The sequence below is a fragment of the Mytilus galloprovincialis genome, chromosome 9, assembly GCF_965363235.1.
Source record: "Mytilus galloprovincialis chromosome 9, xbMytGall1.hap1.1, whole genome shotgun sequence".
NCBI classification, from domain to species: Eukaryota; Metazoa; Mollusca; class Bivalvia; order Mytilida; family Mytilidae; genus Mytilus; species Mytilus galloprovincialis.
In genome coordinates, this window is record NC_134846.1 from 57,472,633 (window position 1) to 57,495,838 (window position 23,206).

Below are 23,206 nucleotides of genomic sequence, written 5' to 3' on the forward strand. Positions count from 1 at the left end.
TTTTCTCTCCACCCAAGAAAAAAAAGGATTGTTTTCGGATTTATTCACTCGTGAATTAAAAAAAAAAGTTTAATATCGAGTTTAAGACATATTCATAGATCAGTCGTTTGATTATCTAGTTCTTGCATTATAAAATGAGATAAAATAAAGATAACATTAAGTTATCTTATTTTCTTCGAAACAAAACATTGTCCTTCCAGATGTTACTTTCGATTTCGAATGACAAAAATATTATTGAATGGTAAATTCAACACTTTTTTTTCTCTCAAACGCCAAACCAAGAATGTTGATGAATATTTACATGCCTGTATACATTTAGATATATACACAAAAACTCGACAAGACCTAAACAATCTGTCATTCACCCTAAGGCCTTGGGTATGTTGGCATTTTTATTTTACTATTCATGCTATTTAACTGTTTAAAGGTTCATAACAAATGGAAAAACATGACTATGTTTAGACCTTCAAAACTACTCTGAAGACTGACTAATCTGTTCAGTTGGAAAAGTTTTAAGGCCTGGCATCCATTAGATATATTTGTGATTAGTTCTAGAAATCTCCGAATTCTGTTACGTTAACAAATACGGTAACAGTTACCGAATTCATTAACTTAACCATTAACGAATTGGGTAACTTCAGAATTCATTTAGGTTTGATATTTAAAAACATATAATGAAAAGATAAAGGGTTTTGGAACATTTGAACTCGGTTTACATCTGACAACCTGTAGATAGATTTTAATTTTACCAGGCAGAATTCTAGAAATTTTTCTATAGTTCCATCTGAAATTGTTCCTAGCATGCCATTTTTTATTTTTAAATGCCAAAATCAAATAAACACTGATGTTACAGAATTCGTTAATGGTTCAGTTAATGAATTTGGTAACTGTTACCAAATTCGTTAACATTACCAAATTCGGAAATTTCCAGAACTGTGATAGGGATGTTGAAGATCTACAGTCACCCTATTAGTATTAAGGTGAGATCATCTTAGCCGAAGTATGATTGTCCATTTGCTGAATTGGGATCTGTATCTGTACATTGAAGATACCAATTCTGTGTTTTATTCAACTGGAGAGAGAGACGTCTATTGATAGTGTTGGAGGGCAAGCTTGAAGCTCTCTACTGTATTTATGCATACTTCTGCTTCTTTTAGGTTAACAAGGCTTCAATACTGATGATTAAATGATGTTTTTGTACATCCGTGATTGACAAAAATTTAAACAGATTCATAAAAATATTTTATTACAATTTAAGTGATTTATTACATTTGTATATAGTCCCCCTAAGGGTTAAATTATAGAATTAAGTTTGTTAGATACAAAGGGATTTTGTACTTACAACAACGTATATGATTAGTTTTGATTATTAGGTCACACAATAGATAAATATTTATTATTATGTAAAGTAAAGATATTGAGTATAGATGCTATGAATTATTGAATAATGAAATTACAAAATGTACATTATATATCAGTTGACCATGTAGTTAAGGACAGTTAGTTACAGTAATTGTTTAATAGATGGTAGCAGTGGCAGATCCAGAAATTTTCATAAGTGGGGCCCATGGGCTGCCTAAGAGGGGGCCCGATCTCATCACGCTTCAGTGATTACCTAAATAAGCAAAAAAAAATGTACTCAAAAGGGGGGCCCCCCCCTAAATCCACCTCTGGGTAGACAGGTTGTTACATGCATTTCCCATGAACCTATGTAATTGTTACTGAATTTTAAATCCATATACATGATAAACATGTATATATAGAACTTAGAATCTGTATAACATTAGTTTGACCTCTTAAATGCTTAAGGAAGAAACCAGCTAGTTCTACAAACTAACAGTATAAATGACCAGTTTAGGATTTAGCAGTGTAATGGCATAGGTTATACAAAGTAAACCATTATAGTTCAAAGTACCATCTTTAACACAGAGCCTTGGCTCACACCCAATCATGCTATAAAAAGGCCCTCAAAAATTACTAATGTAAAATCATTCAAACGGGAAAACCAACAGTCTAATTTATGAAAAAACAAGAGGCTGTCACAACGACAGCAAACCGGATTTATTAACATTTATTTGTGTCCTGGCAATATCACAAAAACCATAACTGATGAACGGTGAAAGTGAAAATCGTTAATATCAAATTTGACCTCCATTTTGCCATCAGTACCAACATATTATAATTTGAAAAGCTTAGGTTAAATGCATGGTACATGAGTAAATGCACGGACACAACTGGAAACACCATTTTTCAATCTTTCAAGAACCATAACTCCTGAACGGTAAAAGTCAAAATCGTCATTATTGAATTTGACCACAATTTTTTCATCAGTAACAACATATTAAAATTTGGGAAGCTTTGGTTGAACAGTTCATGCGTAAATGCACGGACACAACTGGAAACGCCATTTTTCAATCTTTCAAGATCCATAACTCCTGAACGGTAAGATTCAAAATCGTCATTATTGGACTTGACCTTCATTTTGTTGTCAGTAACAACATATTAAAATTTTAAAAGCTTTGGTAGAACGGTTCATGAGTAAATGCACGGACAACATTTGGTTGCCGCCAGCCCGCCCTACATCCCCAAATCAATATAACCGACATTTTTGTCACAAAAATCTGGTTAAAACGAAGAAATGAGAAACACTTATAAACCACATCAGCAAACACCAACTACTGAACATCAGGCATGTCTGTCTTGGTGGGTTCATCTGATGTTGACCTTATTTACATGGATCAATGATAAAGTTGGAATGTTTTATGTTAAACTTGTAGTTAAACCTTCATATAACAGACTTAAAACATAAATTCAACATTTTACAGACTTAAAACATAAATTCAACATTTTACAGACTTAAAACATAAATTCAACATTTTACAGACTTAAAACATAAATTCAATCATGATATGTAAAGCACACAAGATATTTCAGCGTGATCTTTTTTTCAACAGTCACTGAACCATAAGGATAGATTTTATGAGAACCTCTGACAAATATTCCAATGCTAAATTGTGTCAATTTTAAAATCCTTCTTTAATACTTTTTTAAAAGTCAATAAATATGATTTATTGTGTGCTTACAAAGTTTTGTTTTAAATATAACTGTGGTATATATCTAAATTGTTATGTGTCCTTGTTATGTGTATCTCTATCCGAGTTATCTATAATGCTGCTTCTTTTTGTGAAAAAATTTGTTTAAACTGTGTTACTATTTATAGATCTGACATGATTTGGCGGACAGATCCAGATGACCAAAACAGCACAAGCAGCATTACCCGATCTACAAACAACAGCTATGAAGACAGATAGTAGGAGAGAAATGAAGGAAAAAGGAAAGAATTTCATAGCTGGAGGTATGAAAGTCTAAGTTTTTCGATTTGTGCAGTTTTTTTAGCAGTTTTATCAGTCATGTGATTAAATAAAGTATTATGATAAATCGATTTATAACAGTTGGTCATTTTGGAATATTTGGGACCAAAAAGTAGTTTTGATACCATTTTTTTTTAATACACAAATAAAATTAATCAATGAATGATCGTTTTTTTATTCAACGATAAAGTTCTTCTTAAATGAACCCCACAGATAACAGCTATTGTATTAGTTCAATGAGACTGTTTCCATTTCCTAGATTTAAAAAGCTATGTAAACACTAACTGATTCTGGAAAAAGGTTCTATTTCTTTTGTAATAATTTATTTTTATGCCTGTCCCACCTACGATAGTAGAGGGGCGTTATGTTTTCTGGTCTGTCCATCTGTCCATCCATTTGTTCGTCTGTGCATCGGTTCGTCCGTTCGTCCCGCTTCAGGTTAAAGTTTTTGGTTAAGGTAGTTTTTGATGAAGCTGAAGTCCAACCAACTTGAAACTTAGTACAGATGTTCCTTATGATATGATCTTTCTAATTTAAGAGCCAAATTAGACCTCTGACCCCAATTTCACGATCCACTGAACTTAAAATATGAAAGTGCCAGTTTCAGATTAAAGTTTGTGGTCAAGGTAGTTTCTGATGAAGTTGAAGTCCAATCAACTTGAAACTTACTACACATGTTCCCTATGGTATGATCTTTCTATTTTAAATGCTAAATTAGATTTTAACCCAATTTTACAGTCCATTGAACATGAAAAATGATAGTGCAAGTGGGGCATCCGTGTACCTGGGACACATTCTTGTTCAAATCTGTACTGAAAATAATGGTAATTTTTGTTCTGAAAATAAATACATTTTGATAAACACATGATAAAAGAAGTTTTATTTTTTTTATTTTTATAAATTCCTTATTTTATTTTTTCTTTCCAATCTCAATTTAGAATTATTTAGAAACAACAAAGAAGTATTAATTGTATATCTGTTATCTTTCAGGTGTTGCAGGTTGCTGTGCCAAGTCTTTAGTTGCTCCTTTGGACAGAATCAAAATCTTACTTCAAGCTCACAACCATCACTATAAAGATTTAGGTAATTATAGGTCTCAAGTGCAATTTTTGATTTGTGAAATTTCATATTTAAAAGAAACACCAACATTTTTATATACTCAAAGGGCTTAGTTTTACTTTAATGTAACACATGAACATAGACTCACTTTTAAAAGAAAATACTTTATCTTATCCAAATCTGCAGAAATGTATTGCTGTTGAATTCTTGTCATCCCATGCTCTAATTTGCCGTCAGCTTTTCTGTATGCAGTGAACATGTTGAGACAAAAAAATCCCAAAATAAATGTTTTGGGTTTCCACTATAAGTTCAGTAAGCTGGATATTTTTACAATGTTTTTGATTTTTTGTAGGTGTTTGGTCAACATTGTTGAAAGTAAAATTAAAGGAAAATATTTCTGGTCTATACAAAGGAAATGGTATCCATATGATCAGAGTGTTTCCATATGCCGGTGTACAGTTCATGGCTTATGAGAAATCTAAAGAGGTATTATATCCTGTATAACCACATTTAGTAACTGTTCCACTCTTAACTGTGTCTATCCATTTTAAACAAGTAGAAGGTATCTAGTTTGTGTCATGCTTAACTCCGTTGGTTTTCCTTCAACATGATTTAACTTAGCAAAATGATTGCACTAAGATTGAAGATGTGTATCTCTAATAATAGACTGATTTTTTTCTGGGATTTCCCATGTTTGAAGCTTAGTCGTTTTGTCATTGAATGCTGTAGAGATACTTTGTGTCATGACTCATTTGTAACTCCAAAAGTTTTCCTCCAACTTTATTTATACTTTGCCTAGTAATTACACTAATTTTAAAGTATGACTTTTTTTGACAGATTTGATAACCATTCTTTATTTTGAGAATTTTGAAGATACCATTGAAATACAAACTATATTCATACATTTTGATGACAAGGGACAAAACTCTCACACTTTAGAAAATTAATTCTTTATGGTGATAGAGTCTATACTTCTGAACAGCATTGTTAATTTGTGAAATGCAAGTGTAAATATGTTATTTGTTCTGTGTCCCATTAACACATTTAACATTTATTTTACTTGATTTTTGTTTACACCATCTTGAAACTCTTGTTGAAGTAGAAGACTAGTTCATGTCTTTCTGTAAAAAGAGATGAAATACTGGAGAGATGGTCTTTTGAAAAATATACACAAAATAAAATTGACATTATAATGAGCACCTGTTCAGATGTCTTAAGGTGGTACCTTACACCTTGACTAAAATGCATTTGGCTCATTTAATTTTCATAAAAATTTGAAACATTTACTTTGACCCTTTGACAAAAATATAAATAATTTAAACTTGAACCACACACTTTGTCAGACAAAAATCATTGGATATATATATATAGCAGTTTGACAAACACTAATTTTTATCATGGAGAAGCTTAATATTCTCTTAACAGCAGAAAGTGATCAAAACGTTCACCTGATTTTTACAGAGTTATCTCCATGTAGTATTAGGTACCACTTTAAGTTGCCAAAAGTTTACAAAAATAAAAAAGATAGACATTTCACCGTTAATACATTAAGCTAAATATTTGATTAGTAAATAAAACAATGTTGATGAGAAACTATCTGAAAAAATACAGTATGCACTCCCAGATCCAGGATTTCATGTAAGAAGGCTTCCTGAGAAAAAGAAGACCTTTTTTGACAAAAAATGGCTGAAATTTTACCTTTTATTTTAAAAAAGAATTGAAGTAAACTTTATTTTGAATTGCATACTGGTATATGTTTTTGGTTGTATTTAGTCTTATTTTTTTGCAGTAAAGATTTTATTTTTTGCAGATAGTAAAAACTTATTTACAAAATTATCCACAAATAGGGAAGTTCTTAGCAGGATCTATGGCAGGTATGTCAACATGTAAAATGATACATAAACAACCAAAAGAAAATGCATTAATGAATATAAGTGAGCATTTCTTTTCGGATTAACATTTCTTAAATACAGTGTAACAAATCACTTCAAATTTATTTAATAATATAAATTCAGAAATGATTGCGAGATTATTTTAATGCAAATATTGCAACTTGGTGGGTATAGCAATAATACAAACTCACATTGTCATGATTGTGATATCTGGAACATATATCTGTATGCAGATTTTTTCTAAAATTGCAGTAATTTCACAATTTTTTCAAATCTTCAAATACATGTATTGCAATAATAAATGAATGCAATAATTTTTAAATTACCAGTAATACATGCATTGAATATGTTTTCAGGAATATCAGCTGTGTCGATAACTTACCCTCTAGATATAATCAGGGCCAGAATAGCTTTCCAAGTAACTGGTGATCATCTGTGTATTGGACTGACTGAGACTGCCGGTTGTATTATAAAACAGGACGGTATAATGGGTCTCTATAGAGGCATGACACCTACTCTATTGGGAATGATACCCTATGCAGGTTTGTAGTTTTTCATTCTAACTATTATTTATAGTATTCATCAATTAATGGAAACAGTGTCCTCAATATATTTTATGCAGCTTCTGTTTATAACTACAAGGGAGCAATTTAAAATACTTTAAAAAAAAAATTGTAACAATTCAAAGGAAAAGACAAAAGATGTAACTTTCTTTTGAAGAGTTCATGGCCAATATTGAAAATCAGCTATAGCATCACTTGACTTGACTTTTTCTGAAACTTTCTGATACAAATGTACTAGTAGGTACTTGTTTTAGCCACATCCATATTTACTATTTGCACCAAACATAAAGAAATGCTTATTAGCAGGTCCTATCATTCCTATATCAGACTAATTTCAGGTTATATAAACCAAATGTCATTTTAGATATACTTTCCCCCCAAATTATGAATTTCAAGAAATATTTAAGTTAGTATTTAAAATGTTCATCTGTTCCAGTCCTAAACCATATACACATTGGTTTTGGGTTTAGTATGTTTACCATGAATTTCGCCATATGAACTTAATATCAGTACAAAAATTCTTAAGGATGTAAACTTAAGATTTTTGCAGTTTAGGCCAGACTTTTTTTATTATCTGTTTAACGAGATCCGCCGACTCCACCTTTCCCGATTGTAGAATAAAAATAAAAGTAGTGCTTCTTACTTTTATTATTATTTTTCCCGCCGACTGTTACGAAATCCTCAGAAAAAAATAAAATGTGTTGTTAACAAGGACGTATATTGTTAGTTATACGTCCTTGGTTGTTCACGATACTCGCTTTCAGTCAATTTCGTTATCGGTAATATTTAATTTTTACCAAGTCAATGAAACAGCAATTTTCATTTAAAAGTAAAGAAATTCAAGGCATAAACGATATATTTTCTTCTAAAAGATTTTTAAGCTGGTGGCATGCTTTTCATACTTGTTACACGAGAGCGTACATCAAATCATTCTAACTTTCGGCAAAATCAGTTATTACTTCATCAGAACTTGATGAAATTAGCCTAAAGTAAACTTGTCATCCATGTATTGCATTAGAAACGTCATATTCCTTTCCAAATAGCGTATCAAACATCGTTTATTTTTGTAAATTTTTCTTCGTCCGACATTTAAATTTGTAGAACTACGGATCGGAATCGGGATTTCATCGGAAACGGACCCGCTATGACCGAAATCCGGATTCTTGCGATAATGACTACAGACGCATGAATGACACTGCTGACAGACAAAAATTGATCCCAAAAGGGAAAATTACGCATTCCACACGCATTAACATACTTTTAAATAGATCTTCTTGATTAATGTATATATAACCATGTATAAGCATTGTTTCAATTTATAGGTTAAAGTTGCTTAATAACTCTGGGACTATTACACCAGAGACATATATACACATGTGTATATATATATGTCTCTGCATACACTAAGAGGTTCCTGACTGGGTGACTGGTATATACATATATAGTGTATATGCAGCGAGGTTGATATATTTGAGTGGTGCCATGGATCTATATTAGTGGAAATACAGAATCAAAACATAGTTTTTATGTTTATATTAATAGAAGGGTTAACCAGAGACATATATAAACTATATGTATTCATATTTCTCTGGGTTAATATACTGGTCTGTTCTCATTTCATTGTTCTTGTATTTTGATAAATTCTAAGAAAAAAAAAAAAAAAAAAGTCACTTATAAATGGTTTTATTTTTATTTTTAGTGTCGACTGGACCAATTTTGCACTTTTATTTTTTTTTTTTATTTCGCCCCCTCGACCCTTATTTTTTACAAATTTTCTCGTTAAACAGATAAAATAAAAAGTCTGGCCTTACTGAACATGTAAATGTGATAGTATATGTAAAGGCATGATGTGCTATGGACAAATATTTTTACTTCAGTTATATATCTTAATCTAAATTTTTCATCATATACACATGAATCATGTTTATTTGTAAGACTTTTGCAGTACAAAATGAACACAAATGAAATGATTGGATATATAGAGTATTTTAAAACTACATTTCAGGTACAACATTTTTCAGTTTTGAGACATTAAAGGGAATGTGTGTTGACTATTTCCCCGACTTATTTGGTAAACCTTGTCCTCAGGATACTGGTGGGATAGTACTTACTATTCCTGGGAAAAGTCTTTGTGGAGGATTAGCTGGTCTGATTGGTCAGACTGTATCGTAAGTTAACTTGCTTATATTGTAATTAAGTAGAGAGACTGTAATGGGTAGACATTATATAAATATAATTCAGGGGTAAAACATGAGTGTTAGATAATACAATAATTTGTCAGAAATCAATTGTAAATATTGAGTTTATTAAGCCTTAAATTTCACATTTTATTTTTAAATGAAATAATTTTATAGAAAGTTTCATGTATAGATTCAAATACAGATTCATACACATCACAAAAATTACATAAAAGAAATATGCATGCATAGACAAGTTATTAGAGAATTTGTCATCATAAAGGTTGTGAAAAATGACAACATAATTGTTAAAAGTTTTTAAGACCCAGAATAAAGTATAAAAAAGTTGAAATAAGAATCATCCAACTCTCTTTGAAAGGCTGTTCAGTAAGTACTTTCAGATAATTAGTTGCCAGTAAAAATTACTGTTTTGTTTTCAGCTATCCATTTGATGTTGTAAAGAGGAAAATACAGCTGTCAGAAATGTTACCAGAATCTCATAAATATAATGTGTAAGCATTATTATCAAATTAACTAAACTTTTTAACATGTTGATAATTCAAGTTCAAACTAAGTATCATCTGGTCATTTCTTTGTGATGTCAGAAAACTGAGATATTATGGTACTCTGAAGAGCTAAGCCAAATGATAGAGATGTGTATGGAAATGTGAAAATTAACCAATAACTATGATATGTAAGAAATGTTTTGATATTATTACAATTGACATTTACACCACTTCTTCTTTTTATATGATTTGATTTTTGGTGTTTTAACACCACTTTTAAGCACTGCTTTTGGGCTATTTTGTGGCAGCCAGTTTTGATTGTTGGAGGAAGCCGAAGTGCCCAGAGAAAACTACTGACCTTCGATAGGAAAACTGAAAATTCTAGTCAATTAAGTTTGGAGTAGGGTGCACCAGCACAAGTGGGGTTTGAACTCACAACCTCAGTGTTGACTGACTAGTGATAACAGTAGTAACTATTTTCGACCACATGGCCACCAAGACCCCTTGGAGTTTTAGAAAATTTATTTTTTTATATGAGGATCATTGAAATTTTGCACTTTGTTTGTTAATTTAACATTATTTTTGGTTAAAATATGCAAAACAACATACATTAAACTTGTAAATGTTTATGTTTTCAGTCGTTGGTACAGAATCTTTTTCATTGTGTACAAAGAACACGGAATCAGTAAAGGACTATATAGAGGAATGTCTATCAACTATATCAGGATTATACCTATGCAAGCCACAGTTTTCACAGTTTATGAACAGTTAAAACAATGGATGGGAATGGATACCTGTATCACCAGATAATGATGGCTAAGCTTTAGCTTATTAGATTCAAGTTTTGCATAAATTTTGATCAGGGATCTACAGTTTTGTTTCTGTTCTTGTTACATTGCTTTGAAAAATGAAGTGAATCCAACTTATATTTTTATTAATGAATATTATGTGTTTTAGATTGCCTAACTTCTTTTCATACAAAAATTGAATGCAGATTATGTATCCAAATATTCTCAAATGACAGTTGTTTTTAAGAAAATAACTTAGTAAATTTGATCATTATTGTAATAACTGTCATCAAATTAGTTCAGCTTTTAAGATTTAAACATTTAGCATATGTATAAAATGTTTTTATGAAAATCTCACTTAGAACAGCTGATTAATTGTGTTTTATTGCCAGGGTAGCTAACTCTCAACATCATTTATTTATTTTATTTATTAATTCTTTATTTTACATTATTGTATTTTATGAAACATATCATTTGGAACGAAGATATCCAGATGTAAAATATATTCATTCACTGATCAATCTTTCAGATTAGTAATATTCCTTGTATTAAAATGTCAAAAGTTTACCTGAATCCTGCTTAAGTAATTATGACTTGAAAAGTCTAATGAATAGTCTGTTATGTGGTTTGTTTATATATAAGGAGATGTTTTTTAATTCATTTGATTTTTTTAAGGAATAGCATTATTACATCCTTGATTCAAAGAATCTGACTTAAATGGTTTTCATCTGTCTCATTCCTTCCTCCACCTGTCACAATATTTTGTAAAATATATCTTTGCAAATATGCATCACAATGATTATTGGTGAGTTATTAGCTGTAAACTTATACTTGTTTACATAAAGAACTTACTTGGCACCTGGTTTGGGAGTGATTGTGACAGTTTTACATTGAATCCCTGCATGTAATAGAAGAGAAAATTGTGTTTTCTTATCCATGTGGTTGTCCAACCCTTAGTCTGTCCTTCTTTGAATGTGACCTGTTTCGTGTTTTAAGTTTTGGTTTGAGGTAGTTTTCATTGAAATTATGGTCACATCAATTTAAAAGTAAATGCTAGTTTGTTACGATGTAAAATTTCAAAAATGTATATAAAATTATGGTTTTAACTGAGATTTAGTGAACACTATAATGTGACAGTAGAACTAGGAAAGATGTACTTTCAATTACAATGCCATTTGTAACAAATGGCATATTGAACACTAGTCAGTATGTAAACAGTTGAAATAAACTGCCCTTAAACCATCTCCACACCGATTACCATTTTCACTAAATTGTAATTTTTCCATGACAAGCTTTCTGCAACTGCACTGCACATTGATTTGAGCTTTAACAATTGGCATATCATCAGATATTTATAAGGTGTAATGCTAAAGATTATCTATCATTCACTTGTGTCATGTATTATACATAATCTGCTCTTTACAGTTTTCCTGTGTGTGGGATTTTTTACTCCAGATTTTTCCAGCAAAAAGTGCCTGTTTCTTTAATACGCCTACCATTTTTACTTTTGATTTAAAGCATACATGTATTTTCACAGATTTTAAGGTATTATGTATTTGGAATCTCAAATTCATTGATCACAATACTTTCATTATGTTTTTGTTTATATCATTTCATATTTTAAAATGTTACAGGATAAGACAAGAGCCCTTTTTATTTATCCCCTAAATTGTCAAAAAAATGAAAAAAAATATTGAACTTCAAACTTCAAAATAATATGTTTGATATAAACATTTATAGTCACATAAAATCTTAATGAAAATGTCTCAAAACTTATTTTGATTTTTTAGTGTCTATGATATCTCATGATGTGTGCATACATTTTATTGTAGATTTTAATTGCTTTAATTTCATGAATTAATTTAAAATACTTTTGATGTACTTTTTAACCTTACACTTTATAATGATATTTCATTCTAACCATGTGACTAATGTGGTCATATGATATTAATAATACCAAAGATTTGTATAGTAAGAATACAAATTCTTGATAATACTAGTGTAAAATAAAATTGAATTTATATAAAAAAAAAATTGATTTGATTTGACATAAGTCAAATATAAAGCACAAGCTTTTAAAGACTTTAAATAAAGCTTTGTGTATAAGCTAAGTGAATCAAGGGAAGTAATTTAGTCATGTTTGTATTTATACAAGTATTTGTAAAACATTAGTGGCAGTGATCATGATGATGATCATGATACTACTGATAAGACGTTATATGTATTGACATTTTTTTTTTACTTCATACTGATATGTCATCAATGACACTAAAAGAGGGACAAAAGGTACCAAACGGACAGTCAAACTCATAAATCCAAAACAAACTGACAACGCCATGGCTAAAAATGAAAAAGACAAACAGAAAAACAATAGTACACATGACACAACATAGAAAACTAAAGAATAAACAACACGAACCCCACCAAAAACTAGGGGTGATCTCAGGTGCTCGGAAGGGTAAGCAGATCCTGCTCCACATGTGGCACCCGTCGTGTTGCTTATGTGATTACAAATCTGGTAAATAGTCTAATTCTAAATGATAATGTTCAAAAAACTTACTCATGACAAATGATAAACTAGAATTACAGCATCAAACCTCATGGGTGATGTTGCACATATCTCATGTTTTTATCCCTTATGTTTTATGTTGATGGCAGATTTTTGTAGTCACTTATAAATTATTAAACAATTTTTCTAGAAAAAGAGGTCAACCATAGGTATAGAATTAGTTGACATCTAGATTTCATGTTTTTTTTTATTGGATAACTATCTCAAGGATATAAAACATATCCATTTCTTCTACGTTTTTTTTCAACACAATGTATTATTTTTTTTAGACTTGATATTCTTATTTATTCTTTTTATTTATTATTTCATTGATGCCAATATATCATGAATTTATTTATTGGATAGTTATTAGATAATAATAAGTTGAGATAGGTGCAAACATGTGTCTGTGATATCAAAGAGAAGTATTGAGTGACAATGACTAAACTAGTCTAACTTTTGTTTTTATCATTGAACTGTCTAATTAATTTAATGTTTATAGTATAAGCTATAAGAATTATGAGGTCAGATCTGAGAAATCAATAAGTATGATTGAATGTCCGTTCTTTACAATGTAATTTTATTAAAGGACTTGTGACATGGTCACAGAGACTATTGTAAATAAGGATTTAGACTTGTTGTTTCAGATCATGTTTATAACATGGTAGTTTTAAATTTGCTAGAGAGGCTGTATTAGTGTAACTTTGGTCAAATGAGAAATTTACTTACCGTATTGAGTTCTTGTAAAGAAAAGGAGCAAAAAATCATGAAAATTCCTAACATGGTAACAGCCAAACATTTATAAATAGGGATATTTTTACTTGTGATTACCATGACAGATAGATATAAACAAATAGTGGATATCCCAACCTACCAGTAGTTACATCCCTTTGACATAGAAAATTTTATGAAAATGATAAATTTTCTGAATTTTTGTCACTCTTTTTAATATCTGATATTTTAGTTATGATTTATTTATAAGTAGTTACAGATTATTTTGTGAATTATGAATGGCTGTTTTGATTGATTTAGCATTTTTAAGTTAGTAGGGAAAGTGTGAAGGCACTTTCTTTATGGAATTTGTTTAAATTTACCATGCATGAAAGCATTTCTAATTTACCTGTAATCTTTTTGAACATTTCAAATCTGTTGACATCTTATGTTTAATGTTTTTGTACTATATCACAAGATTCTGAATTGTGCTTTGCACTTAAAAAAATGAGAGGTGACTATTGATATAAATCAAGGTATTTGTTTTAGTGGGCATTAATTTATTTTGTGTGTAAAATGTTCTCAGAATACTAATAGGAAAACTTCATTAAAATAATTATTTGAAAACTAATTGAAATAGATTTATTTTGATGCTTTTGATTATGTATATCTACTGATTATGTTCAAACTTTCTGTTAATTATACACTGAGAGTTAATTAAATTCATAGTGGATAACAGCATGATTTATAAAAACAGAATGTTAACCTGACTGGCACAATATGGAATGTCTGAAGTTTACACATGCATATGCAAATTAAAAAATAGGTATATTTTAAGCTAAGCTTTGATCCATTTATTGTATATCATGGTAAATACAAAATGGTTAAACATTTGATGATATATCTTATGGAAAGGAAGCTTGTTGATGAATGGTGTATATTATATAAGTTTATTAGTATTGCCTACCCTGTAAAATTTTGTTTCTTTAGACACAAAAATATGAAAATTTATTTCATAATAAGGAGGATTTTAAATCTGCTTCACATGAAATGTTTAATATGTGTTTACCTTTATTTTTAACATTTTGAATAGCTGTTAAAAGAACTGTTGAAAAGAATTGTATAAAATACATGATTTTTTAAATTGTAAATACTAATTGCATTAAAAAAATAAATTATTGTCATAAAGTAATCTATAGTTTTATTTATGTCATTTGTTGTGTAGTTCATCTGCCCAATATCAGGTTAAAGTTTTGGTTTATGATAGTTTGTGGTTTGACAACCTGATAATTTGAAACTTAGTACCCATGATCCGGGCATTACGTTTGTGTGCATTACCATTACATCATTTAAAAATCATTATGTTTGTGCACAGCTTTTGATTACAATTGCGCACATTTGTTTGACAGGTAAACTCGGGTAAATACAGATAATAATATTTATTTATAAATTTATTCAATTATTTTAAAAGTAAAAGCCCTCTTTCCGTTAGTCTAAGTCACTGTCTCGCCAACGAGGAGGTGGAAGTGAGATTTCAAGCAGGATAAGTCCGTTTCATTACATTCTATCAATACGGAAAGTATATCCATCATATACTAATGATTTATCCTTGATTTGCTTTAAAAGAAAAACTGCAATGTTTGTGCCTTGAAACTAACTTAATATATTTACGAATTTAAAAGCTATCACTATTTCCGGGAACTTGTTCACTGAAGAATTCGCCATGAAGTTACGTATAGGTTCTAAGTTATAACGGGATTTATCATGAACACTTTATATTTGTCTTAGAATTCAATATGAACAATTATATATAATTTGAATCAAAATATATTTTCAAAGTTAATGATTGATAGTCATATTTATTATGAAAATTAACAAATTATAGTCATTTATATGTTTATATTATTCATATTACCTTTTTTACCTGAGTTTAAATGTAAGATAAATGCGCGCAACCTTAATCAAAAGCTGCACGCAAACGTAATGCACCCCTATGATCATTATGATGTTGGTTTTAAATTTTGCACAGTTTGAAAAATTCATTAAACTTGTAAATAATCATGCTGGAAACTTGCCTGAACAAATTTTCATGCTTTCATGCAGCTGTTGTTTTAAGATAAAACAAAGGTGCATCATTAACCATAGCAATCATTTTATTGAGTGATTAAAGGTCCATGGATCACCAAGTTGACACCATGAAAACATCCATCAAATTTATTTATAATCATTTAGGTATATGACCTCATAGAGACAAAATGAACCCAAAAGCTAACTTTACCCTAGTGACAGTAACAACACTGTCTTTTATATATCTACATTGACTATCAATGAGTGTGATAGTCATACTATGAATCATCCTTTAGAACTTGTCAAGGACAGTGCTGCGTAAATCAATATGGTGAAATACAGTATTTGACAGTTCAGGTTACCGTGACTTATTAATTCCTAGTTTTTTTTTTTATCTCAAACTGTGTGTAGATCAAGTTGTGGACATCATTCTTGTAAAAAAAAGCTGTCACTTGGAAGGACAGTTTATTTCTTAGTTCAACCTGCACCATTTATAGCACTTATTATCAACTAACAGGATGTAAGATATGGATTAGATGGAGTGTTGTCTCATTGGCACTCATACCACATCTTATATCTATAGAGCCATTATCCTGTCAAAATGTTAAACAGACCAAAATGAAAGCCTGATTTATAACTCATCATTTAAAGTAGGTATCTCTACTCCTTTGAGGGTAATCTGCAGTCCGTTAAAGACCACTTTACAGTTTGTAACTCACTATTACATAACTGAAGCCTAACATGATTTTAAGGTATGTCCAGGTATATGTATGACAAAAAAATACACAAATACGTTTGCCAATTTCTGAGTACTCTATTTTTGAGAAAAAGATCAGTAGACGTCTTGAAAACTTTCTGTAACTCATCTTAATTAAACTGCATACCAAGACATTATTGTTCTATATGATTCAAAGAATACACCATCTCAAATTTGTTGAATTTGGAGTGGAACTACAGTGTGAAATGGGTCGAAATGCTTATTATTCATTTACTGAGAATGAATTTGGGCTTTTAACTTAATAAAAATTCAGTTAAAATATGTGGTCATTGCCTGTAATATGGCCTCTCAGTTCTGAAATTATATCCTTCAGCTGAGTTAAAACCCTGTTTATACCTTTTTATGCCCCATTTATGGGCATATGGGCATTATGTTTTCTGGTCTGTGCGTCCGTCCGTCTGTTCGTTCGTCCTTCCGTCTGTCTGTCCCGCTTCAGGTTAAATTTTTTGGTGGAGGTAGTATTTGATGAAGTTGAAGCTCAATCAACTTGATTCTTAGTACACTCTGCTATGATCTTTCTAATTTTAATGACAAATTAGAGATTTTATCCCATTTTCACGGTCCACTGAACATAGAACATGATAGTGCGGATGGGGCATCCGTGTACTTGGAACACACTCTGTTTCCCCATCTATTTATTGAATGACAGATTTCCTTTATATATGATTACTGAAAGAAACAAGTTTTTCTTTTGATGGAAACAAAAAAGGTCAATAGTCTTTGGATTCCCATTGCATTATCGTTCTCCAACAGGTCATAAATAAATGTTAGCTAAAAACAACTAAACACATTAATTTGTGGTTAGGGTTTTTCATATTTTACCACAATGTAAACCTTCTCAACAAATGTAAAAAAAAAAATAAAAGAAGATGTGGTCTTATTGCCTTAGGCATACTTGCATTGACTTAGGCAAACAGTTGCATCCTTGATCTATATACATCCATTAGAACTAGTACATTAGACATAGGTGTAATTTTATCACAAAGTAATGTAAATATCTAAGAGTAAATCTCACATTCATAATTCAAAAGGAAAAAAAAAAAGACACAACATTTGATTGAAGTATATTTCTAAATTTCAAGCAGCAAATGTTACATGTTATTTGCTCCAATAAAAGTCACTTCTCCCTAGTCTATTTTCATGAGCAGCAAATATTACACTTTATGTACTCAAACTAAAGTCGCTCCTTCCTAGTACATTTCTACCAGTAGTTATTGCACTTAATCTACCCAAACTAAGTCACTAGTTAGTTTTAGCAGCAAATATAATAAAATTGAGAAAGGAAATGGTGAATGTGTCAAAGCGACAACAACCCGACCATTTAGCAGACAACAGCCGAAGGCCACCAATGGGTCTTCAATGTAGCGAGAATTCCCGCACCCGTGGGTGTCCTTCATCTGGCGCCTAAAAATATGTATGACTTTTGAAAAACTGATCTTCAGTGAGGTCAATAAAGCTTAATCCATAACACTTTATGTACTCAAACTACAGGCTCTTCTTCCTAGTCCATTTCTAGCAGCAATTAGTGCACTATAATGTACTCAAAATAATGTTAAGCAATTATTGCATGTTTTACACTCATAATAAAGCTTAATCTATGTCTAGTAGCTTTTACGTGTATTATACTCAAATAACTCAAATTTTACTTTGTCCGTATGCTAGCAGCTAACATAACATGTTTTAATTCCAAGAAAGGCACTTCTACTTAGTTACCGATTAGCTGAAAATATAGCATGTTATGTACTCAAACTGAAGCCAATTTACCTCGTCTACGTCAAGCAGTAAATAGTATACAATTTCTGTCTTTTAATGAGGTAAATATCAAATATGTTGTTTTATTGACTTTTGAAAAACTGATATTCAGTGAGGTCATTGGCCGAGATGAATAACAGATTTCAAAAAGTCAATTGAACCACATATGTATCCAAACAATGCGAAACAATGAAAAAACATATCGAATAGTCGGCAATAAAAGGCCCCGACATGAAAAATATGAAACAATTCAATTGAGAAAAATTATTTATAACAAAACATTTACAAAAACAACAAATATAACAAATATGACAGACATGCATACAAGCTTCTGACTTAGGACAGGCATCTATACTATTAAACGAGAAGACCTCATTTTGTGTGTCGCTTCTCTTCCTTCTACGATAAATTTGTCACCATGCCTCTGTGTTCTATAGGTAACATGCATAGTCGCATTTGTCATCCATTCTTATGATTATTCAGATTGAGTTATTTTTTGGGAGAAACGACAAAAAAGGAGTCCGGATATTGATTCCGTCATCAGACTAACTTTTAGTCAAAGATAAGACTTCCGGTTTGAAACATACACAATTACAACCAATCATATGATAGATAACAAAAATGAAAAATAAATAAGCCAATCAGAGCGTTCGCCATATCATGGTTTTTAGATCGCAAGAACCACAATTAACTGGACCCCTGCTGTTGTTTCAATCTTATCTACACAAACGTCGAAGTATCAATCAGCGGGTGGCCAGTTAAGAACCACAACTATTATACCTCATTAGAGAGGACAATTTTTGTTCGCGTTTATGATATCTACATTTATCATATACTTAGCATTGATATGATAGCTTTTGCATATGTGTAATGAGCGGAAGTACACAAGCCATAATTTCCCACCCGGGCTGATAACCCATATCATGTGCATCTCGTGCACAAAGCCCATAATAGTGCCTCTCGTGCAAGTTACTTCCGGTGTTTCCGGTATCGGTTGTTTACTTTTCCATTGTGACGTCAGATGTTTTTTATGACGACGTCAAAATTTACGGGAACTTTTATGGGGATAGTTTAGTACTTGCTAACAAATGCCATTGACAATTATGAATCATTTTATAGTACAACAGACATGGATTAGTAATGATCATAAAACTTTTCCAAATTTTCAATGTTTCAAAATGCCTCTATAGGAAATGTTACCATACATATATAAGGAGGTAGTGATGCTGTTGTTGGACAATTATAGTATATTTGATTCATAATTTATTTTCTTTATAAAGTTTTTGACTGTTTTAGTTATTGTATTTGTTTATTTGCCTTACATAAAACTATTGTCGGAAGTATATGATAAAGTGATTAATACATGGCCTTTTCCATATCAGCCTGGGTATCATCCCTCGACCCATATCAGCACCTCGACTCCGTCTCGGGCTGATATGGGGGTCTCGGGATGATACCCAGGCTGATATGGAAAAGGTCATGTATTAATCTCTATGTAAACTACGATTATACTACTTTAAATTATACAGGCTCTCTGTATTCTGTCTACTGTTTTCTTTGAAATGTTTACTATTTAAAGGGTCAAACCAGTTGCATATATATTAAAATAAGTAAAACATGTGTAAACAAGAATGTGGCCATAGTACACGGATGCCACATCGGCACTATATTTACAAAGTTCCGAGTTGATTGGACTTCAACTTCATCAAAAATTACCTCTTCAAAAAACTTTAATCTGAAGCGGGACAGACGGACGGACGAACAAACGAACGCACGGATGCAGACTAGAAAACATAAGTCCCATAAATGGGGCATACAAATTTATTGTTGAAAGTGAAAGTAGTGATTTGGCAAAAATGAAAGTAGGGTACAGATTAGAAGGGGCAGGACCTTTTTCGGAACGTCGGGATCAGGTGTTTTAAGCTCGGGATTTGGGGATTGATCCTTACGGGATCCGGGATTTTTTATTTCGATTTCGGGATTTCGGGATATGAATTTCTTAAAATTCTGCATCTCGGGATTTCATGTTTTTAATCCCGGGATTTCTGGATCAGGACCCCTCCAACCACCCCATTAAATTAGCCTTAGTAGGTCTTAGTCATTTATACAAGATTCATATCCTACCATTGGCATGTTAATCAGGCTTAAAAAGAAGCACTGACGAATTGTCCTAGAAGCATATTTTATTAGACTAATAATGGTCTATATATAAGCAGTTGCATTTATGTCATGTTTGAAGCGGTGCAATTTTTTAAAAATTTAATTTGACTTTTGTTAAAAGATGCATTTTAGCAAAGGAGAAGAATAATTGTGGTCTGAGGCCAGAAACACGAAAATAATTGAATTTAACAGAAAGGAAACAAATATCGGACTTTGGAAAAAGGGAGAGGGCTTTTGATACCTTTTATGATATTCTCCATACATAATATCTTTTACCAAAAATTTTCCTACAACAGTTCACAAGCTGTATATGCCCGCGATTTCGCGGGTGTGTTCTAGTATATATAATGAGGCGTGATTAGACTAGTTTGACGATACCAAACCATCCGGGATTCCCATAACCTAGTCGACGTATACTAGAATATATTAAGGTTTATGTACCCTTCTGTAGCCATTTTTGTACGAACTTTTCAAACTTCAATTGTATCAAAACTACAGATATAATGAACAATAGAGATAAGCCATTTTGTACATATTCCAAGGGGAAACTTGATGCAAAGCATTATTTTTTACTGTTCCATTGCATTTAATAGAAAAAGAGGACTTTGTGGCAAATAAATCAAGATTTTTATAGAAAATCCACAGCCTTTATCCTTGCACTCTCATATTTGGCAATTTGATGACTGATAGATATAGGATTATTGCATGCAGTGCTAGCATTGATTTTCTTAAAACAAGTTTATAAATGTAGTTATTGGTTAAGACAAGTATAAATATGGCCAAAATCAAGTACACCTTTTAGGGTGCGCTCGACTTTAATGACTCAGCACGAGGTGTTTTGGAATTTACAGGTTACTTAGAACTTTTTGTAAAAAATAAACACTAGCACATCATAGAAAATCAAGTGAGTAATTTATGTTTCAAATTTTATAACAAAAATCTCTGTATTAAAGGCTGTGGATTTTCTATAAAATTCTTGATTTATTTGCCACAAAGTCCTCTTTTTCTATCAAATGCAATGAAACAGTAAAATATAATGCTTTACATCAAGTTTCCCCTTGGAACATGTACTAAATGGCCTATCTCTATTATTTATTATATCTTTAGTTTTGATACAATTGAGGTTTGAAAAATTCGTACAAAAATGGCTACAGAAGGGTACATAAACCTTAAACGAGAAGACCTCATTTTGTATTAAACGAGAAGACCTCATTTTGTATTAAACGAGAAGACCTCATTTTGTGTGTCGCTTCTCTTCCTTCTACGATAAATTTGTCACCATGCCTCTGTGTTCTATAGGTAACATGCATAGTCGCATTTGTCATCCATTCTTATGATTATTCAGATTGAGTTATTTTTTGGGAGAAACGACAAAAAAGGAGTCCGGATATTGATTCCGTCATCAGACTAACTTTTAGTCAAAGATAAGACTTCCGGTTTGAAACATACACAATTACAACCAATCATATGATAGATAACAAAAATGAAAAATAAATAAGCCAATCAGAGCGTTCGCCATATCATGGTTTTTAGATCGCAAGAACCACAATTAACTGGACCCCTGCTGTTGTTTCAATCTTATCTACACAAACGTCGAAGTATCAATCAGCGGGTGGCCAGTTAAGAACCACAACTATTATACCTCATCAGAGAGGACAATTTTTTTTCGCGTTTATGATATCTACATGTAAACTACGACTATACTACTTTAAATTATACAGGCTCTCTGTATTCTGTCTACTGTTTTCTTTGAAATGTTTACTATTTAAAGGGTCAAACCAGTTGCATATATATTAAAATAAGTAAAACATGTGTAAACAAGAATGTGGCCATAGTAAACGGATGCCACATCGGCACTATATTTACTACGTTCCGAGTTGATTGGACTTCAACTTCATCAAAAATTACCTCCACAAAAAACTTTAATCTGAAGCGGGACATACGGACGGACGAACAAACGAACGCACGGATGCAGACTAGAAAACATAAGTCCCATAAATGGGGCATACAAATTTATTGTTGAAAGTGAAAGTAGTGATTTGGCAAAAATGAAAGTAGGGTATAGATTAGAAGGGGCAGGACCTTTTTCGGAACGTCGGGATCAGGTGTTTTAAGCTCGGGATTTTGGGATTGATCCTTACGGGATCCGGGATTTTTTATTTCGATTTCGGGATTTCGGGATATGAATTTCTTTAAATTCTGCATCTCGGGATTTCATGTTTTTAAGCCCGGGATTTCTGGATCAGGACCCCTCCAACCACCCCATTAAATTAGCCTTAGTAGGTCTTGGTCATTTATACAAGATTCATATCCTACCATTGGCATGTTAATCAGGCTTAAAAAGAAGCACTGACGAATTGTCCTAGAAGCATATTTTATTAGACTAATAATGGTCTATATATAAGCAGTTGCATTTATGTCATGTTTGAAGCGGTGCAATTTTTTAAAAATTTAATTTGACTTTTGTTAAAAGATGCATTTTAGCAAAGGAGAAGAATAATTGTGGTCTGAGGCCAGACACACGAAAATAATTGAATTTAACAGAAAGGAAACAAATATCGGACTTTGGAAAAAGGGAGAGGGCTTTTGATACCTTTTATGATATTCTCCATACATAATATCTTTTACAAAAAAATATTCTACAACAGTTCACAAGCTGTATATGCCCGCGATTTCGCGGGAATGTTCTAGTAGAATATATATCACAGTATATACTCAAACAAAAGCAACACATTTTCCTTTTCCATGCCTAGCAATACATAGTGCATGTGATGTTTTAAACTAATGCCACTTATTTCTAGTCGATGTCTATCAGCAAATATTTCAAATTATTC

General features: G+C 31.4%; 1 protein-coding gene across 2 annotated transcripts; it reads left to right on the forward strand.

The window, feature by feature from the left end:
• The first annotated feature begins 135 nt into the window (after positions 1-135).
• Positions 136-14,807, forward strand: LOC143045403 (solute carrier family 25 member 16-like). Of its 2 annotated transcripts, none has more exons than XM_076217872.1 (9): positions 136-241; positions 3,221-3,355; positions 4,362-4,454; positions 4,783-4,916; positions 6,241-6,304; positions 6,679-6,864; positions 8,891-9,053; positions 9,503-9,574; positions 10,207-14,807. In XM_076217872.1, exons 2-9 carry the CDS (start codon positions 3,250-3,252, stop codon positions 10,376-10,378), a joined length of 990 nt encoding a protein of 329 aa, XP_076073987.1. In that variant the 5' UTR covers positions 136-241; positions 3,221-3,249; the 3' UTR covers positions 10,379-14,807. The 2 variants fall into 2 exon arrangements, with proteins under 2 accessions (XP_076073987.1, XP_076073986.1); XM_076217871.1 differs by having other exon boundaries at positions 159-378.
• The last annotated feature ends 8,399 nt before the right edge of the window (positions 14,808-23,206 follow it).